The sequence below is a fragment of the Ipomoea nil genome, unplaced genomic scaffold (assembly GCF_001879475.1).
Source record: "Ipomoea nil cultivar Tokyo-kokei standard unplaced genomic scaffold, Asagao_1.1 scaffold2926, whole genome shotgun sequence".
In the NCBI taxonomy this organism is placed as follows: Eukaryota; Viridiplantae; Streptophyta; class Magnoliopsida; order Solanales; family Convolvulaceae; genus Ipomoea; species Ipomoea nil.
In genome coordinates, this window is record NW_017619354.1 from 2,538,387 (window position 1) to 2,557,601 (window position 19,215).

The 19,215-nt window shown below is 36.9% G+C and overlaps 3 protein-coding genes across 4 annotated transcripts; 2 read left to right on the forward strand and 1 right to left on the reverse strand.

Moving 5' to 3' along the window:
- Positions 1 to 1,612: 1,612 nt before the first annotated feature.
- Positions 1,613 to 5,048, forward strand: LOC109161790 (gamma-tubulin complex component 3). 2 transcript variants are annotated; one of them, XM_019310298.1, is made up of 2 exons: positions 1,613 to 4,184; positions 4,268 to 5,048. In XM_019310298.1, exons 1-2 carry the CDS (start codon positions 1,699 to 1,701, stop codon positions 4,575 to 4,577), a joined length of 2,796 nt encoding a protein of 931 aa, XP_019165843.1. In that variant the 5' UTR covers positions 1,613 to 1,698; the 3' UTR covers positions 4,578 to 5,048. The 2 variants fall into 2 exon arrangements, with proteins under 2 accessions (XP_019165843.1, XP_019165844.1); XM_019310299.1 differs by having other exon boundaries at positions 1,613 to 4,162; positions 4,268 to 4,564.
- A 153-nt stretch (positions 5,049 to 5,201) lies between these two features.
- Positions 5,202 to 7,192, reverse strand: LOC109161798 (DNA-3-methyladenine glycosylase). The gene is made up of 6 exons (XM_019310309.1): positions 6,770 to 7,192; positions 6,576 to 6,647; positions 6,119 to 6,242; positions 5,927 to 5,997; positions 5,563 to 5,620; positions 5,202 to 5,474 (listed from the first exon to the last, which is right to left on the reverse strand). Exons 1-6 carry the CDS (start codon positions 7,082 to 7,084, stop codon positions 5,311 to 5,313), a joined length of 804 nt encoding a protein of 267 aa, XP_019165854.1. The 5' UTR covers positions 7,085 to 7,192; the 3' UTR covers positions 5,202 to 5,310.
- Positions 7,193 to 13,711: 6,519 nt separating this feature from the next.
- LOC109161791 (protein trichome birefringence-like) lies at positions 13,712 to 16,480 on the forward strand. The gene is made up of 5 exons (XM_019310300.1): positions 13,712 to 14,791; positions 14,987 to 15,179; positions 15,272 to 15,468; positions 15,557 to 15,715; positions 15,799 to 16,480. Exons 1-5 carry the CDS (start codon positions 13,854 to 13,856, stop codon positions 16,154 to 16,156), a joined length of 1,845 nt encoding a protein of 614 aa, XP_019165845.1. The 5' UTR covers positions 13,712 to 13,853; the 3' UTR covers positions 16,157 to 16,480.
- Positions 16,481 to 19,215: the final 2,735 nt, after the last annotated feature.

A 19,215-nucleotide genomic window follows, 5' to 3' on the forward strand; every position in this document is an offset into this window, starting at 1 on the left:
AATGATAATTTTATTGGATAAGACCACCATGAAATTGAATTGTCGAAGGTATTTTAAACAATGAGTACAAGAATAAAATAATATGACACTGAACTGTAGGTGCCTTATCGATTTATAATAAAATAGTAATAAAATGTGGGTTGAGAGTACAAGTCCCATAAACAAGCTTTTGCCCAGCAAAATGGTAATTACATTGCTTAAATAAAGTGGCCTTGTCTTGAAGAGTTGAAGTGAAGACCTAGGAGAAAAGGATTAAATGCCCAGTGAATTCGATTATGTTTGAAAACTCGAAATGACCTCCTATTTATAGTGTCGGAACCACATCTCGTCAGGCATCTTCACCCTTCACTTTTGACCACCTATCCTAGGGGGCACCTCGTGGTCATAGCTAGGCTAAAACCGACCTTGCGTGGCCACATCAGGTAGGGAAGCGCTACATCGACTATGTCAGTAAGCAAATGACTTCGATACCCCGCTCCAACCACCCCAATTTGGCATTCTACCCCCTTATTCCAACTTAGTATTGTCTTGATCCAACATATTTTCATCTCAATCCCTTAGACATTAGCTCATGTATCACTTCATACCCTATCTCTCAATAGTGCATAATAGCCCAACTTCCTGTCTTGTCCCACTTCGCACCCATCCCTCAAACATTTTCACATCATCCCCCTTAATTTTACTCCTCAACTTAATTCGCACCCCTAACTTTCATCTCTTCTTATCTATATCTCAAAAACATTATCTATGAATTCTAATTGTCTCCTAGACCCGATTTACTAATGGGGCTCCACTTTGGGTCAAATCGACTTTGGATCTCAAGTTCATTCCTCCATCAAAACATATTATGAAATAATGTGTAATAATAGTTTTTGTCATATCATATTTGTAGCATGCCGGAAATAAAAGTTATATGGTAGGATTTTGTTATTTGTATTTAAATAAAGATAAATCACCTACTATGATCTTTATTGAAGACAATATTTATATTTACAAGGAGTGTTTTTATTAGAGTATTGAAATCGTAATCAAATACTAGATAATTAGAATACGTTTTACTAAAAATAAATTATTTATTTTGTAGTAGACATAAATTAGAATTAGAATTGAAATAAATAAATATATGTGTCTGTGAGAGAGACTTGAAAATTTGGTTTGAAAAAAAAAAAAAAATCCTTTCTTATTTTTCATTCTAAATAACAAAAGTGAATTTTTTTTTTTTTTTTTAATTATAAGGGATGGGGATAACCTACATATACACACTACTTTCACCTCCTACTTAGGAGAGCAACCCGATACTAGTGAACTACAAGTCACTTAAACAAAAGTGAAATTTCATGATTAGAATCTTGTTTTAAGACATAAAAATAATAAAACAAACAATTAAGATAATTAAGTTAAAATTCTATAACAGAGTTTAAAGCTATGAATCATCAAACATACACCACAATGGAAAACTTATAATGTGACATGACATGATGTTGAGTTTACATATAGAAATTATTTTATAGCAACAATAGTAATAATTATAATAATAGTATTTCCAAAAAAGAAAAATAAAATAAAATAATTGAGAAGAAATAACAGGGAAGAATAATAATTATTTCCGCGCCCTGTTAAATCAAAATCAAAATACAAAATCCTCGCCAGTCCCCCACCCACTACCCACCCGCCGGCAGGTACCGTCCTCCGGCAACCATGGCAGATGACGACCAGCGGGTTTTAGATCTAGTCAAAGAGCTAGTCCACCGTTTACTGTACACCTCCCCGCAGTCTTCCACCTCCTCCGACTCTAACCCTAACCCTAGCCCCTCGGAGCAACAGTACCAGCAAGCATTCAAGTATGCGGTTCGCATCCTCTCGAGTCGCATGACTCCTACCATCGCCGTCGACGAGGCCTCCATGGCTGAGTCCATCAAGCGACAGTTGGCCACTCAGGGTAAGTCATCCGAAGCCCTCACTTTCGCTGATTTATATTCCAAATTTTCGTCCAAAACCGGCCCTGGAAGTGTTAAGAACAAGTGGGCCCTGCTTTATTTGATCAAAACCATCTCCGAAGATCGTAAGGCCCGAAAAAGCCAGCCCCTCTCTGGGGTGTCAGTTGGGGTTTTCAGCTCCGCTGTGAATGGGGGATTACCCGTGTTGTTTGATGGGCAATCAAACGGTTATTCTCGAGTTGGAAATGGTGCTTCAAAGTCTCTTGGTACATTGGATAATTCTGAAACTTTGAGGGCTTTGGATGGAAATTTGGGATATTCAACAAATGTAGGAAAAGTAGAGAAGTTTTCTGTTGATGGTGCTATGAGTGACGAGTTCCGGAATTTAAGGCGTCCGAGCGATAATTCAAGGGGTATGAGAGGCAGAGAGAACACAGAGAAGGGTTGGCATGGAGGGGTTCTAATGGTTTCAAAGGATCCGGAGAATTTGCGTGATATGGCATATCGGGAGTTTGCAAACTTGTTGAAAGAGGAGAATGAGGTGTCCGAGGAGGTTTTGGTGCGGGATATATTGTATGCTTGTCAAGGGATAGATGGGAAGTATGTGAAGTTTGATACTAATGCTGATGGGTATGTTCTGCCAGATTTGGTAAAAGTTCCAAGGACAACCAGGATTATGGTTAGGAAGCTCTGTGAGCTCGGGTGGTTGTTTAAGAAAGTTAATGGGTATAGTTCAGAGAGTATGGATAGGTTCCCTGCAGAGGATGTAGGCACTGTTGGACAAGCATTTTGTGCTGTGTTGCAAGATGAGCTTTCAGAATATTTCAAACTGTTGTCAGTGCTTGAATCTCAAGCAATGAATCCCATGCCTCTGGTTTCAGAAAATGCAAATTCAGGGAATTATTTGTCACTGAGAAGACTATCAGTTTGGTTTGCAGAGCCAATGGTGAAGATGAGATTAATGGCAGTCTTGGTTGATAGCTGTAAGGTTTTAAAAGGTGGAGCTATGGCTGGGGCAATTCATATGCATGCTCAGCATGGAGATCCACTTGTAAAGGATTTCATGAAAAGATTACTCCATCGGGTTTGTTCCCCTCTTTTTGAGATGGTAAGGACATGGGTTCTTGAAGGGGAACTTGAAGATATATTTGCAGAGTTTTTCATTGTTAGTCAACCTGTTAAAGCTGAGTCCCTTTGGAGGGAGGGTTACCGCCTTCATACTGCGATGCTTCCTTCCTTTATCTCTCCGTCTCTTGCTCAACAAATTTTAAGGACTGGGAAGTCTATAAATTTCCTTCGAGTTTGTTGTGAGGATCGTGGTTGGGCTGATGCAGCAATGGAAGCAGCAGCAGCAGCTGGCACCACAACTACTAGAGGTAGTCTCAAGTACGGTGAGACAGATGCACTTGAATCTTTGGTCACTGAAGCAGCAAAAAGAATAGACAAGCATTTACTGGATGTTATTTACAAAAGGTACAAGTTCAAGGAACATTGCTTTGCAATTAAGCGATACTTGCTACTTGGCCAAGGTGATTTTGTGCAATATCTAATGGATATTGTTGGCCCTGAGCTATCTGAACCTGCCAACACAATCAGTGCGTTCAAGCTGGCAGGCTTATTGGAAAGTGCAATCAGATCATCCAATGCGCAGTATGATGATAGGGATATACTGGATAGACTGAGGGTTAAGATGATGCCTCATAACCCAGGTGACAGAGGGTGGGATGTATTTTCGTTGGAATATGATGCTAGAGTTCCTCTAAACACTATTTTGTCAGAGTCTGTTATGGCAAGGTATTTAAGAATCTTCAATTTCTTGTGGAGGCTCAAAAGGGTGGAGCATGCACTTACTGGCGCTTGGAAGACAATGAAGCCAAACTGCATCACTTCCCATTTCTTCTCTAAGCTGCCGCAAGCTGTTAAGTTGCAGTTGCTTTTAACATCAAGGAAGTGCCAAGTTTTGTGGGATGAGATGAATCACTTTGTTTCTAATTTGCAGTACTACATAATGTTCGAAGTTCTGGAGGTATCTTGGTCTAACTTACTCAGAGAAATGGAGCTAGCCAAAGACCTTGATGATCTACTTGCTGCACATGAAAAATATCTATTTTCTATAGTTGAGAAGTCTATGCTTGGAGAACGGTCCCAAGCTCTTAACAAGACACTTTTTGTGTTACTTGACCTCATACTACGATCCCGGAGTCACGTTGATAGATTATATGAAGGCATTAATGAATTGCAATCTAGGTTGGTCTTTTCTCTGCAATTACGTTGCTTCTTATTTACTTGGAGTTCATTTAGCTTATTTCTCGTACTTGTTTTACTTGCAGATCTGCAGAATCATCTCTGACGTCTCAGGACCGAGTCAAATCACGAGGAAAGTCAAGTACTAAATCTTCGGAACCAGGTTCATGGCTTGGTGAGGGTAGGAAGGCTCTTACTAACCGTGTTGGTGAGTTTCTTCAAAACATAGGACAAGATATTGATGCAATTACGAAGGAATATTCATCCCTCTTTGAGGGGTTCATTTCACAATTGCCTGTGCAACAGCACATCGATTTGAAGTTCCTTATGTTCCGACTTGACTTCACTGAATTTTATAGTCATCTGCGTGGTAATATAGGAGAGAAGCTTCCATAGTTTCTCATTAAGTACAGAACATGCACTGACATTTAACCACTTCAACATCTTCCATTCATCAATTGCTAAGTGACACACGATCCATCTCTTTCTCTATGCTACCTTCCTGCTCTACCCCTTTGCCTTTGGGTACTGGGTGCAATGGCTTATCTTCATCTGCTGCCTAACAATTGCCGAGTTATCCTTAGCCTTTAGGTACTGTATGCAATGGCTTCATGTCATTACTCTTGAGGTTTTCAAATTTCTTTTTACTGTTTTACGAGTTCCTAGATAGGCTGGCAGGTTTATGTATGGCTTTTGTTCAATTGGTTTGTTGGATATTTTTGGCTCTACCAAGATTTAGTATGAGCTTGTTTATCTGTAATATATTTTTGTTTAGCCAGGTGAGTTAATTGTGTTTGGCTGCCAAATTGGCTTTTGTGGTTTCATGTATTGGCCTGAAGATGAGAAATAAATGGTGTTTTGTTTTCAGTGGCACTGTCTCTTGAATATAACTTCTAGCATTCATTTTATCCAATTCCAAATGTAGACATCAAAGAACTCAAAAATCTCATCTTCATTTTTCAGCATCATAGAGATTCAGTCCCTATTTTAAATCTTTTCCAGGTAAGGCCACAAGCAAGATCACAAAAGTAGACTGAAGCAATAACAATCTTCATTCATTTCCTTTCTTGTAAATGCAAAAACAAAAAGTCTGTCTTCTATATACACAAAACATTAGCGCAACACGATTTTAAGGAGGTCTGAGAGTGTTTTTAGGAGCGCTAATCCAAGACGAACCTCCAACTGCAAATCTCCATAATGCACTAACATGTTCAGGAGAAGCGTACTCAATACCAACTCTAGGACCGACAAGTATTTGTTCAGGCTCCGGTCCATCCAAAATTTCTAAACCACCTGGCCACATGCCCATATATAGTGAGTTCATATCAATTTCACTAAGTTAGCAATAACTTCGAAACAATAGAATGATGGGAAAGCTTACCTGCAGTGTATAGCGGATGGTTAGACCATTCCGTTGATAACCCTAATGCTTGACCAACCTGCAAAAGTACACAAAGCTTTCTAACATAAACAATATAATTCTGTCTAAGAAATAAAACTTAATATAACAAGAGTAATCACGAGAAACGTTTCCAATAGCATTTGCGTGTACAGAAGAAAAGGCAAAGGACACTAGCATTGATAGCAAGCAAGATGAAATTGTTCTGGAAGTTGTTATTAGTCAAAAAAAATAAAAGCTACTATGTTTAATCTCTCTACACAAACCAGGAATTTCATCTAAGACTTTGAAGAGATGTAAGCTAATGAAGTACTAAATCTTATATGAAATTGAGGTTGTAAAACACCTTTCCAGGCCCAGTAAGAAGAACAGGCTTCTCAGTTTCTAAACCACGTCGCCTTTGAATTGTTCCCAACCCTGCATATATAATTCCAACCATGTATATATTACAGTTACAGTGAAATGATATGAAAAGGTATTTATAATCCACAAGATAGATACAGATTAAAACTGTTTATGAATACATTGGTAGAATTACCAGTGATGGGAGCACAAGAACGAATCAAGACAGCTGCTCCAACACCTTCTTTGTCTGCTACAACATTGAGCATGATGTGGAGACCATAGCAGAGGTATACATATGCATGTCCACCAGGACCAAACTATTTCGAAGTTAATATAAAATGATCTTAGAAAGCTTCCATACATTCATTCCTCAAGCTATATTCAAACATAACGAAGCAATGCCATTTACCACACAATTAGAATAGCTTCAGTAGTTATTGAACAGGTTTAAGTTCTTACTCAGTAGGAAACCTTAAAAAAGTTTCCTTTTTAGGTTAGATCACGAGGTATCCGAGCAGACCCTAACTGTACGAGGGACCTTTAACCCCGTATTGCTTCATGTAGTCCAAATGATACCTTGGGTTTCATTTATTTATTTACTTTTAAAAAAAATGTAAAGAAAAATGAAAATTGAAGGCTTGAAATCTTACTACAGGGGCAGTTCTTGCTGTTACTCCAAATCGACCATGGCAAGCAGAATCATCAGGCCTATAAGCTTCCACCTACAACACACGCTTTCATTACCCAGCTAGAAAAAAAAGCCCATAAATCAATCAAGTTTTTATACACATGCTAATTGCCAACATATTATCAAGGTTAGGAGAACAGCAATAGTAGTACTTACCTCAGTAATTTGAAGAACAACATCGTCTCTCCTGAGAAACTTGCCGAGCAAACGCGGGGCGAGATCAAGTGCGTCGATTTGGAAGAAATCTTGGGCCAAGATTGGCCATTTATCCAAGAAGAGCGAGAGGGAGGAGCTAATTGCGGGGACGGGGTGATTTTCTTGAGAATCTGAACTAGGTTTGCGAATGGGTTTGCGCTTGAGTTTGAGGGGTTTGGGTGAAGAAGAATTGGTGGTTTTCTTTGAGGTTTTCGTGGTTAGCTTTCTAAGGGGCTGAGCTTTCTTCATGATGTTAACTGGAGAGACGCACAGCATTCATAGAGGCAAAAATGGCTACTTATTTGGGGGAAGAAAATGTTTTTTTTTCCCGATCACCGAGACTCCGAGAGGGGTTTTGTTTTGGCGGGTGTTCATTGTCGTTTGGATCCTGTATTTGTTGGATCTTTTCATTTAGGTGCCTAGGTTACTCATAATTACAATCGAGCCCACTACTTTGATTACCAAGTCTAGAATTATTATCAATGATAAAGTGTCAAATAAACTATTGAACTATTAGGTCATCCACATATGTGGATATTTGCACATTTTCTAACAAAAAAGAAGTCAAGTTAGCAGAGAGAAAAGCAAGAGAGAGGGGGGAATGAGGTTTTTTTTTTTTTGAAAAAGGGGGAATGAGGTTTCTCTGTAAGAAAGAAAATAATAACAGAAAAATGAGTCCCATTGAGAAGTGAGGCCAACTGCACCAAGCGAGTGCACGCATCTAATAGTGACTTTTTTTTTAATCAATTTTTTTCTCCCCTCCCATATTCTATTTCCTAATCACACTTATAAAAACTCCTCAAAAATCACAAAATATCTCCACTATTAGTGTTTGTGCATTTGAGCCATTGAACAAAAAATGTGTGCAATTAAACCATTTAACTCTATAAATTTGTGCAGATAACATTTTTAGCAGGTTACTTTCAGGTTAAGCATGTAAGATCGTAAGATGAATGACATGGCATTTTATGCGACAATTTTTAATATTCAAATCAATTTACTATGAGTTTAATATTAAACTCTATCCAAAACAAATCTCCAATCTTCTTCATCATCAACCTCTCTATCACTTTATATATATACTAATTTTAGTAATATAATTAAGTTGACAAGACAATGAAGACATATTTAATGTTATAATTTACTATTGTAGCATTTAATTTTAGTAATATAATTAAGTTGACAAGACAATAAAGACATATTTAATGTTATAATTTACTATTGTAGTATTTATTTATTTTAATAATTTTTATTATACATTTGGTGGGGTCTCATCGGCCCGCGGGTGTGGTAAGAGTATTTTTTTTTTTTTTTTTGAATGCTATAATGCTTTCATTGAGGCTCAAACTCACAACCTCTCATATGGAAGTCCAACCAGGGTGCAATTAGACCACAAGGTCTTGGCATATGTGGTAAGAGTATGTTAGAGAGTTATTTTTAATTTTTTAGAAACTTTTAAATGAAGTAAATGATGATAATAATACCATGTTAATTAATTGTTTTTAACAAAAATAACCTAAAAGCTTCCTAAGATATCAACCTTCATGTATTCTATGCTTTAATTTACCATTTTGTTTGGCGTCATTCTTCCTATAGTGTATTTTTTTGACGCTAAATAACCAAATTCACACATGAATTTTGAGCGTCTTTCAGTGAAAACCATCTGACGGTAATAATGTTACCGGTAATAATAATATTATAATAACGCTATGTGAGAGAGTAACAATAGTTGTATTGCTTTTGTCTCAGTATAGAAAATACAGTGTGTCCTTTGCTAGCTGAGGAGAGCCCCATTTATACTTAGAGTCCTAACGGTAACAACATGGGACATAAATGGGGAGCCTAAGCCTTTAATTCTCTCACTTCAATGGGGGCTTCAATGCTGGCTTCAATGACAGTAAATGTGGCACCTGTTGGAGTTCCTAACCGTTGGATTTCTGCCCGTTGGGTTCCCATGTGATGTTGAGTCGGATGCCCATTTGTGATCCGGGTCGGGTGCCAGCCCTATTATCCTGTCACCGGTCCCCCTTACTCCTGAGTCAACGGATGTGTTTGAGTTGACTTGGGAGTAAGGCTGAATCTATCTTGATCCTGTGTAGAATCCTACTTGATTTCAGATTTGTGATCTTATTTGATCCTGTGTAGAATCTGGTTGGTTTAGGATATGTGGTTTTATTTTCCAAATCCCTAATTTGTGCCTTCCAAATCCCTGATTTGTGCTTTCCAAATCCTTTCCTGCTTCACTTAACTTTTTTATCTCAGGCTCCTCTCCAATATAAACCCTTGTCTCCGAGCAGTTTGAGAGCACATCTTCAACAACTTCTGCCCCATCTCTGTAAGTCTCTGTTGTCATTATTATTTTACAATTTAATTATGTATTTAATGAATATACATGTCTTGCTCGAGGCGTCGCCTCGGCCTGTGGCTGAGGCGCGACCTCAGCCATCTGGCCGGGGAGTCGCCTCGGCCGTGGTTGAGGCGAGGCCAAGGCGTAGCCTCAGCGCACCCCCCTCCCCCCCCCCCCCCCCCCTTTTTTTTTTTTTTTTTTTTGCTTGGCCGAGGCATGCGCCAATGAAAGCACCAATGAAGGTAATAATGTTACCGGTAATAATAATATTATAATAACGCTATGTGAGAGAGTAACAATAGTTGTATTGCTTTTGTCTCAGTATAGAAAATACAGTGTGTCCTTTGCTAGCTGAGGAGAGCCTCATTTATACTTAGAGTCCTAACGGTAACAACATGGGACATAAATGGGGAGCCTAAGTCTTTAATTCTCTCACTTCAATGGGGGCTTCAATGACAGTAAAGGTGGCACCTGTTGAAGTTCCTAACCGTTAGATTTCTGCCCGTTGAGTTCCCATGTGATGCTGAGTCGGATGCTCATTTGTAATTCGAGTCGGGTGCCAGCCCTATTATCCTGTCTCGTCTGTATTTGTAAAGACGAAGGAAGGGACTTCAATTCTCTGATGGGAGGAGATTAAATCGTTGAATTGATCTCTCGGATGAGACTTGCCTTGGAAATTTCTTGTCTTTTTAATTTTCAAATAATTTTTTTAAAAAATAATGTCACGTTATTATTAGGTAAGAATCTGCACGTCATGTGAGGAGAGATTGTATGAATTTAGAATGATTGTGTATAGAAGCTAGCTACGCCCATCTCTTCTTATTCATAACTTTTACACCGCTCACTCACTATTCACTGGAGTGGTGAAAAATGATTTATACAAGGAAGGGAAGGGAAGGGAAGGGTAAACAGACAGCAATCCAACAGGAATGTGCATGCATCAGCATCAAGCCAATTGTTATGCCGTGCAAGGTAGACACTATTCTATATTCATGATTATTGAAATCTATGTTCATAGTTACTGAATGATATGTTAATTATAAACTCTATGTTCATAAATATAAAATTCTATGTTCATAATTTTTGAACTTTATATTTATAATTATGACAATTTTGGAACTTATTCACCTTAGAGCATTCACACTTGTGTATATTATGGGGAGATTTCAAAATTAATTCTTCTCAATGGGGATAATAACAAATGTGGGGTGGGGATAATGGTGGAGATATTCATCCTGCAAAATTGGGGAGAATGGCAGAAAAAGAAGAAAGAGAAAGAAAAGAAAAAAGGGGCTGCTGTGCGCGAATTAATTCTTCTCAATGGGGATAATAACAAATGTGGGGTGGGGATAATGGTGGAGATATTCATCCTGCAAAATTGGGGAGAATGGCAGAAAAATAAGAAAGAGAAAGAAAAGAAAAAAGGGGCTGCGCACAGCAGCCCGCCCACGCGCCGCTTGACCCTTTGATTTTTTTTTTTTTTTTTTATTTTTGATTTTGATTTTTTTGTTTTTTTTTTTTTCCTCTCCACTCTTACATTATCTCCCAATTCTCCCCAACCATTGTGGATGCTTTTACAAAGTGAAAAGTGCGAGGTGGACACGGTTCCACGGCATAATTTGCCGCATCAAGCATAGCATGGGAGGGTCCACATGGGTTTTGATGAAGGATGAAGCCCACTTTTTTTTTTTTTTTTCTAAATAAATGCAAAAAACATACATACTTTCAAAAGGGATTTCGTCGGTGGATAATTCCAGAAAGGTGATTGACAGGTGGAATTTGTAAGAATTATATTCGATCCACCCTATTTTCAAATTTTAAATTACCATTTTTTTAAAGTTAATATTATGTCGGGTGAGATGTGTGAGCCTTTAGAGTTGGAGATTCAACTTTTACAGAGTGTTTGGTTCACTGTAATTTAGCTGTAGTTGAATTGCAATTTAGTAGATGTCTCAATTACATTGTTCGGTTGGAGGGAATTGCAATTCTCTCCCTTTGTTGTCAATGAATTTGAAAAAGAAAAAATATATGAAATAACATTACTATCCTTGGTTGTTATTACTATTATTATTATTATTACACAATGATATTTTAGTCTTTATACCACTTATTTTCTTCCCAATTCCAATAATTTTATTTTTCCCTACCAAACAACGTAATTTGAATTCTTACTTTATTCTACCTTATTTTTTTTTCACCGAATTACAATTCATTTTTCCATAATTCATTCCTTCCAACCAAACGTCCAGTTATTGAAGTAGAATATGGAGTTTTTTGTTTAAAAACAAAAGGAAAGTGAAATCATTGAATTGGCACTTCATACATATATAAGTGGGTCTGGGTCTGGGTATGGGTCTCCATCATCTTAATGCATGAGAAGGAATAGACTGTTAGAACCAACTTTTTCATTATTTCCGATTTCTTCCTTCCTTCCTTTTCACTCTCATTATCTTTACTCCCCAACCAACCCTAACCCTAATGCTTCGTTTTCAATCACTGTATATTACTACTGTTCATAATATCCATTAATTTCAAATCAATAGTCTTTCATTTTTTTTTTTTTAAAAAACCATTTTTATTTGAAGGCAAGTTGATGGCGGAAGATAATTTATACATCATGCAATTTATGATATACTTCCACCGACAGATACTGCCAAATATCCCATAATTTCACCTATTTATTTCCCTTTATGGATATTTGCTAAATTTATCTTTCAAATCTCACACATTTACCAGGATGAACTACACAAACTACTTATAAAAGCTAATCCAAATATTGCACTTTTAAATAGTAAAATATGCATTTTTAATTTAAATAGTAAAATATGCATAATTAATGGTGACAAGTTATAAAAATGTCATTATGTATGTTTGGATTGTTTAATTATTGATCAAAATGATCCATATTAATTCTCATTTTCTACACTAATATTCATTCTCACATCCTTATTCATGTATATTTATCTCATTTTAAAAAGAGTAAATACCCAAAATGGTCCATCGACTATAGCTAAATTCACAAATTGGTCCTCAACTATTGATTTGAACCAATAAAGTCCTTGACTTTGCAATTTCTACTCAATATAGTCCTCTGTTAATTTCATTGTCAACTAGCTGTGAAATCCAAGGACAGACTCGTAATTTCACATGATTCTTTCGTTGAAGCCCTAATTGTTCTTCATTTCTTCAGAGTGCAACATTGGCTTCAATTCGATGGTGGAATCACCAAGTCATCACTCTTCTTCATCCCAAGTAGCGCACTGGTGGCTCCGAGCTTAATCAGCCTCATCATGTTGCTCTGCACCAAAGTTAAATGATAAAGCGTGAGGGCCGAGTCGTAGCGAGTCCGCTGAGTCCCTGTCCTGAGTGCGTGCAGCAGTGGCGGCAACGAAACCAAGACACCAATAGCCGTCTTATTGTCGTCCTCGAGCGCCAAACTGAAAATCGCGCCAGCGGCGTGCTCTTGTGACTCCTCGAACCCGCCATTCAGAGCATCAATCAACAAGGGAACAATCCCAGCCCTAACGATCTTCACCTTGTTGACTTTCGCGAGAGATCGAGAGGTTGCCTAATGCAGCGGCGGGCCGGCGGCGTTCGCCGGAATTTCGACCTACTTGGACATTATCAACAGCTTCAGTGTCGGTAAAAGCCTTGAAGAGCAAAGCGAGACTCTAGCTTCCTCGTTAGTCCTAGTCATATTTCTCAGCTCGATCACTGCTTCCTTACAAGAGAATTTACGAATCTATCCTTGGATTTCATGACCAATTGACGGTGGAGTTACAGAGGACTATATTGAGTAGAAATTTCAAAGTCAAGGACTTTATTGGTTCAAATCAATAGTCGAGGACCAATTTGTGAATTTAGCTATAGTCGAGGGACCATTTTAGGTATTTACTCTTTTAAAAAGTGAGTCATAATTTCAACTCACTTCTAAAAGTGAATCCGAATTTCAAATTCATATAATTTCAGTTTATTGGGCGTCGACCAAGTTCAGCTCCTACTCGATTCGAGACGTTACGTTGTGGTTTACCAAGAAAGGATGTGGTTAAATGATTAACGTCTACTTACTTATAACCAATTGGTTTTAAGTAAGATATGACAACCAGATAGCCAAAGAACTAATGTTGTTAAGTGTGCTATCACCCTAGCTAAAAATAAGCATTGTGCAGCGTTGAGATTCAACACAACTCACTTTAATAATAATAACAATAAAATAATAATTAAAAAACATAAAACAAATCGCAACTTTTGTACTTGTTTGCAAGTTTGCAAGACCAATGGAATAAGTGAATAACATAGAATTTTTTAAAAAAAAATTGTCATGTGGACTTGCAAGTGCCTCCATCTCAGGGATGGGGCAGCCTAAGTTTAATAAATATTTTTGTATTTTTAAAAAATATGATAAGGGATATAATAGTCTATTAATATATTCTAAAATAGAAATTCAATTTTATAAAATGAATTATAAATAAAATATTTAGAATGAGATGGGGGGGAGTATTTTGATTTTAAATGGTTTGTGACACCTGACAGTAGTGGCATCGTTGCTACAATGGCGCTGTAACTTTTTGTCTTCCGGTACAATTCTCTCTCCGCCGTGTTTCTGCGTAAAGTTTACACCGTACAAATACGCCTCCGCTTCTCTCTCTCACCCAATCCATAACTCTTCTTGGGTTTCCAGACCACCGCCTTCCCCAGATGGCTGATGCTGCAAAGTATGCTCCCATCAATGGCGGAAATTTACTTTCAGAACTGAAACCCCATTTCTCTTTTATCAAAACCCAGAGAACCAAGGTTTGTGTCTACGCCTGTGTCTTTGTTTTCATTGCTTTCACCATTTTCTTGGCCTTTAGTCCTTCGCCAGCCCCCTCTTCTCCTTGGTTCACAAATGTATTTTCTTTAACTAGCGGCGGCGGCGACGGTGATGGTGGTGGTGGGAGTGTATCCGATGACTCTTCTGGATCTCATTTCTCTTCGATTTTTTCCTACTTTTTCCCCAATTCTTCCCAGCAAGCCCACAGCTTTACTGCTTCCCCGGCATCTCGGAGTAACAGTTCCTCCGAAATGCCCAGTTTGAGTAAAGACCCGGAAGTCCCGAAAAATCAGTCTCAGGCTAATCATAAAGCTGAAATCTTGAAGCCGTCGAATCGGAACACAACAGCTGCATCGGAGTCTTCTTCTGGGTTGCATAATCAGACTCAGGGTAAAGTTTCCGATGATAAAGTTGGAGTCTTGAACTCAGATTCGAACCCATTTGAGGGCCAAAAGTCTCCGGCGAATCAGACTGTGGGTTCACTGCCAAAATCTGGTTCCGGGGAGAAGAATGTGACTGGTAAGGGAGAGAACACAATTCCACACAAAGGTGTGCTGCGGAACTTCACTTCTTCTTTTGAGAAGAAGCACAATAACAGGTCAAGTTCCGGCCAGCCGGCGAGAAATGGAAGTGAAGATTTGATTAAATCTTTGTTGGACTGTGATTTCTTTGATGGCAATTGGGTGAAAGATGAGTCTTACCCTCTTTACAAGCCTGGATCTTGCTCTCTCATTGATGAACAATTCAACTGCTTTCTCAATGGCAGGCCTGATAATGATTACTTTAAGTACAAATGGAAACCCAATGCTTGTACCCTCCCAAGGTATGTCCCAGAGTTCTTGTTTTCTAATCTGCAATTTAATATTAGTTTAATATTTTGGAGTTTGAGATGTACTTAATTGGGAACATAGACTATTGACTTGCTATTTATACTCTCTGGATTATATTATATCTGTTTTCTTAGCTCATCTGGACTTCTGGTATTGTGATTATGTGATTGTTGTGGACTTGATTTCAGATTGAATGCCACTCATATGCTGGAAATGTTGAGGGGGAAGAGATTAGTATTTGTTGGTGATTCTCTGAATAGGAATATGTGGGAATCTCTTGTCTGCATTCTCAGAAGCTCTGTAAAAGATGAGAAGAAAGTTTATGAAAAATCCGGTAGACAAAATTTCCGGGGAGAAGCTTCCTACTCATTTGTATTTGAAGTGAGTATTATTAGTGTAATATAATATAAGCCACTTTGCAGTTTCCGCTATTTCTGGTTTCTTACTGAATTGAAATGGATATGGATTTGCAGGAATATAACTGTACAGTGGAGTTCTTTGTGGCTCCGTTCTTGGTTCAAGAATGGGAGATAGCAGATAAGAAGGGACAGAAGAAGAAGGAAACGCTTCGACTTGATTTGGTGGCACATTCTGCAGATAAATATAAGAATGCAGACATTTTGGTTTTCAACACAGGCCACTGGTGGACTCACGAGAAGACTTCCAAAGGGTAAAAACATGTTTGGTTTTGTGGTTGGAATTTGGAAACGGATAATCTGTTGACTTATCCTCAATTAAGGTTAATGTTTATGTTCCAGGGAGGATTATTATCAAGAAGGCAGTCACGTGTACCATGAACTGAACGTTGTTGAGGCTTTTCGCAAAGCTTTGACTACATGGGGGAGATGGGTTGATACCCATATAAATCCCGCAAAAACATTTGTTCTCTTTAGAGGCTATTCCGCTTCTCATTTCAGGTTAACCCGCATTGCTTTCTTCTCTTTGAATCACACATTTCTTGCCCCCGTCATTTATCGTTTATATGCCTATCTTCCAACAGCGGTGGTCAGTGGAACTCTGGCGGGGCGTGTGACCACGAGGTCGAGCCAATTAAGAACGAGACTTACTTAACCCCGTACCCACCCAAGATGGAAGTCTTGGAAAGAGTACTCAACGGGATGAAGACTCAAGTGTCTTACCTTAATGTCACGAGAATGACTGATTTCCGAAAGGACGCCCACCCATCAATGTACCGGAAACAATATTTGTCCGAGGAGGAGCGGAGATCGCCATTGCGGTACCAAGATTGCAGCCATTGGTGCCTGCCGGGCGTGCCAGACTACTGGAATGAGCTCTTGTATGCAGAACTTCTTGTAAAGCAATACCAGAAAAGCAGCAAGAAAGCAGGTCATAGGTAAAATGACACAAATCCAGGCTTTTATATATACACACCTAAAGTTTATAGAAAAATGTGTATTAAATTACATTTTTTCATATCATAAGTTATTTGTAAGAGTAAAAAAAAAAAAGAAAATCCTGGGATTGTCCGGTTTAAGGTTTAGATCTTAAATCCGGGATTGAACGGGGACATGATCGATTATCGATATGATACATATATATGTCACATCATATATTTGTGATGTGAATGTTGTAAATCCATCCTTAGTGTAATACTTGTGAAGAGCAAAAACAATTTGTTACATACAATTATTGTGTTAAGAATATAATGTTTGGTGAAGCAATGCATGTGTTGAATCCACTAGCTACTGTATCCACTGTTGTCAAGATGCAGTCCATCTCTCTCTTGCTGTACTATTTTATTCTATTATTATATTCTTAACTGGCTTTTAGGTCACCTGTTACATTTTCATTTGGCTTTCCCTTTTGATGCTTTTGATGAATTTATATAGTTATGTATGTATATTATAGGAAGTAGCTTATCATCTTTTGTCCCTCTTTTCTTCTTCACATGGCCCCTATTGACCATCTTTTATAACTTGCTTCTGAGTTAAGGTTAGATTAATTTGCAATTTAACTTGTATTTTTTAGATAGAACATAGGTTTTTTTACCATGTTTTGTTTTGTTATTAAATAGAAAGATGTATTTTATGGTAACTAAAACTTTAAGTTATGCATTTATTATTTTATATCTTCTATGCTCAATATAATGTTGACTCATTTTTCAGATCGGGTTAAGAAGGAATTAAACTTGAATCAGGTTAAGAGATACTTCATTCAAATGAATTATTTGGACTAACTTAATATATTAGGCAAGTAAGTTAATTGTTTTTTTGAAAACCAAACTTCAATAAGATTAAAGAAATGTGCAATACAATTTAGAATAGAAGACAACCAATTCATAGGACCAGCTTGAGAACTAACAGCTCTAGCAAATGCGTGAGCCACTTTATTCGCTGATCTAGATAGAACCGGAAAGACACTGTCTCAAAGTGTCGTTGAAGAAGCTTGCATTCTCGTATCACACAGCCCGTGTAGGATAAATCCAATACTGAACTATTAAGCAGTTTGCATACCATTTGACAATCAGAAAAGATCTAATTTCATTGTTTTTAAGCAAAGACAGAGCCTCCTTCACATCTGACGCCTCTGCAAGATAGAAATGAACTTAATATATACCGATTTGTGCATGAATTAGCGAAGGCAGCTAGTACTCAGCGTGCCTCTGATCCCCATATTCGGTATCTCATTCGTTAATGTGTTTACTGTTTCGTTGGTTAAAAAAAAAAAACAGTTTCGTTGGTTTAAAAAAAAAACATAATAACCAAAGGTCAATGGTTCGATCCTTGGCTTTGGGAATTTAGGAACCTTTGGGGTCGTTTACTAACTGGCAATTTCCGAAAACTGAAAAATAGAATATAACAGAAAACATGTTTACTAACACAGAAAATAATTTCTGGAAAACTAGAACACACTTAAAAACTGTTTTCGAAATGGAAAACAGAATCATCTATCATCTATTTAGTTATATGTCACTATAACCACATTACTATGATTACATTCATTATCATCTTATTTTACTTATCACTATATTCTATCTTTTCTACTTAACTTATTTAAGCATAATTTATTTGCTTACACTTTAAAGTTAGACATTATTTACATTATCAAAATTAAGAATTAAACTCTATATAATGCTTTAGATTTTGATTGAACTCAATAGATTATTAGTTTGAATATTTTTAATTATGTTACATCATAATACAAGTTCGGTCCAGATATCAGATATTAAAATCTCACATATATTAGAATTCATAAAAGTTATATATTCATATACATGTCATTCAAATGAATATATCCAAAAAAAATATTTTAAATATTAGCTCAAAAATTATTAATATTATCTAAACTAAATTTTAGGTGAAAATTGAAAAATTAGAAAATAGAGAACAACTTTCAGTTAGTAAACAAGTTTTCTAAACAGAAAACAGAGAATGTAAAACTGAGAATGAAAACTAAAAAATTAGAAAACAGAAAACCGAGAATGTAAAACTGAGAATGAAAACTAAAAAATTAGAAAACATAAAACAGAGAATAGTTTTCTATTGGTAAACGGACCCTAAATCTCCAGGCCAGTTGTCCCACTCAAAAGAGGTGCCTACAATTCAACGAGCGGATTAGTCACTGTGTCGGACGGTGAAAACTCTGGGTATACCAAAAAAAAAAACATAATATATAGTATTTCATAATGAAATTATGGGATTGTGTCGGCAGATGTAACATTTATGTGGGTGTGAGGAGTGGTGATGGATGGGAACATGAGTGATATAATGCATGTTTGACTTAGAATTGGAAGTGATGCTTCTTTAGATCTTAAGCAACGTAACGTCTTTCTCATTGATTTGAAACTTTTCATGTTACCCTAACTTGATGGGCAACGTAACATCTTATACTTCAATTGATTTAATTTGCAAGCTAGTTTATGGGTTCAGGGTTCTTAATTACTTTCATGTTACCCTATTCCCTAGCTTCATGGAGGAGATGTTTTACACTTTTATCTGCACCTAATTTATAGCCACCTGGGATCTCACTTTCATCTTACTCTACCATCATTTACCTAAGTATCTAAACACCACAAATTATATTAGGGACTATGATCCACATTACAATCTGAATCGTATATACTACAAATGAACTTGTATTGAGAGAACATTTAAAAGACTAGCTATCTATATAAAAGGTCATTCACATCTTTGAAAGGACCGTAAAAGACAACTAGCCAGATTAAATTTTTATTTTTTATTTTTTAAAATTAGTAATTCACTCGGGTGTTGCACACAATATATTTTATATACTTATAAATATTAATAAATATATAATTCAAATTTTATCACCTTCATTAACATTAAAAGAAAAACATTAAATATATATATATATATATATATATATATATATATATATATACAATTAAAAATTATAAACTTAGTTAACAAATAGGTTTTTTTTTTTTTTAAATATA

Bases quoted from the DNA above. Each gene is read 5' to 3' on its own strand.
- LOC109161790 (XM_019310298.1), top strand. From the start codon at position 1,699: ATGGCAGATGACGACCAGCGGGTTTTAGATCTAGTCAAAGAGCTAGTC. The intron at 4,185-4,267 runs GTTGGTCTTTTC...TTTTACTTGCAG, and splicing joins ATTAATGAATTGCAATCTAG to ATCTGCAGAATCATCTCTGA.
- LOC109161798 (XM_019310309.1), bottom strand. From the start codon at position 7,084: ATGCTGTGCGTCTCTCCAGTTAACATCATGAAGAAAGCTCAGCCCCTT. The intron at 6,648-6,769 runs GTAAGTACTACT...CGTGTGTTGTAG, and splicing joins TTGTTCTTCAAATTACTGAG to GTGGAAGCTTATAGGCCTGA. The intron at 5,621-5,926 runs GTGTTTTACAAC...GTACTTTTGCAG, and splicing joins TTCTTACTGGGCCTGGAAAG to GTTGGTCAAGCATTAGGGTT.
- LOC109161791 (XM_019310300.1), top strand. From the start codon at position 13,854: ATGGCTGATGCTGCAAAGTATGCTCCCATCAATGGCGGAAATTTACTT. The intron at 14,792-14,986 runs GTATGTCCCAGA...ACTTGATTTCAG, and splicing joins AATGCTTGTACCCTCCCAAG to ATTGAATGCCACTCATATGC. The intron at 15,469-15,556 runs GTAAAAACATGT...TTTATGTTCCAG, and splicing joins CACGAGAAGACTTCCAAAGG to GGAGGATTATTATCAAGAAG.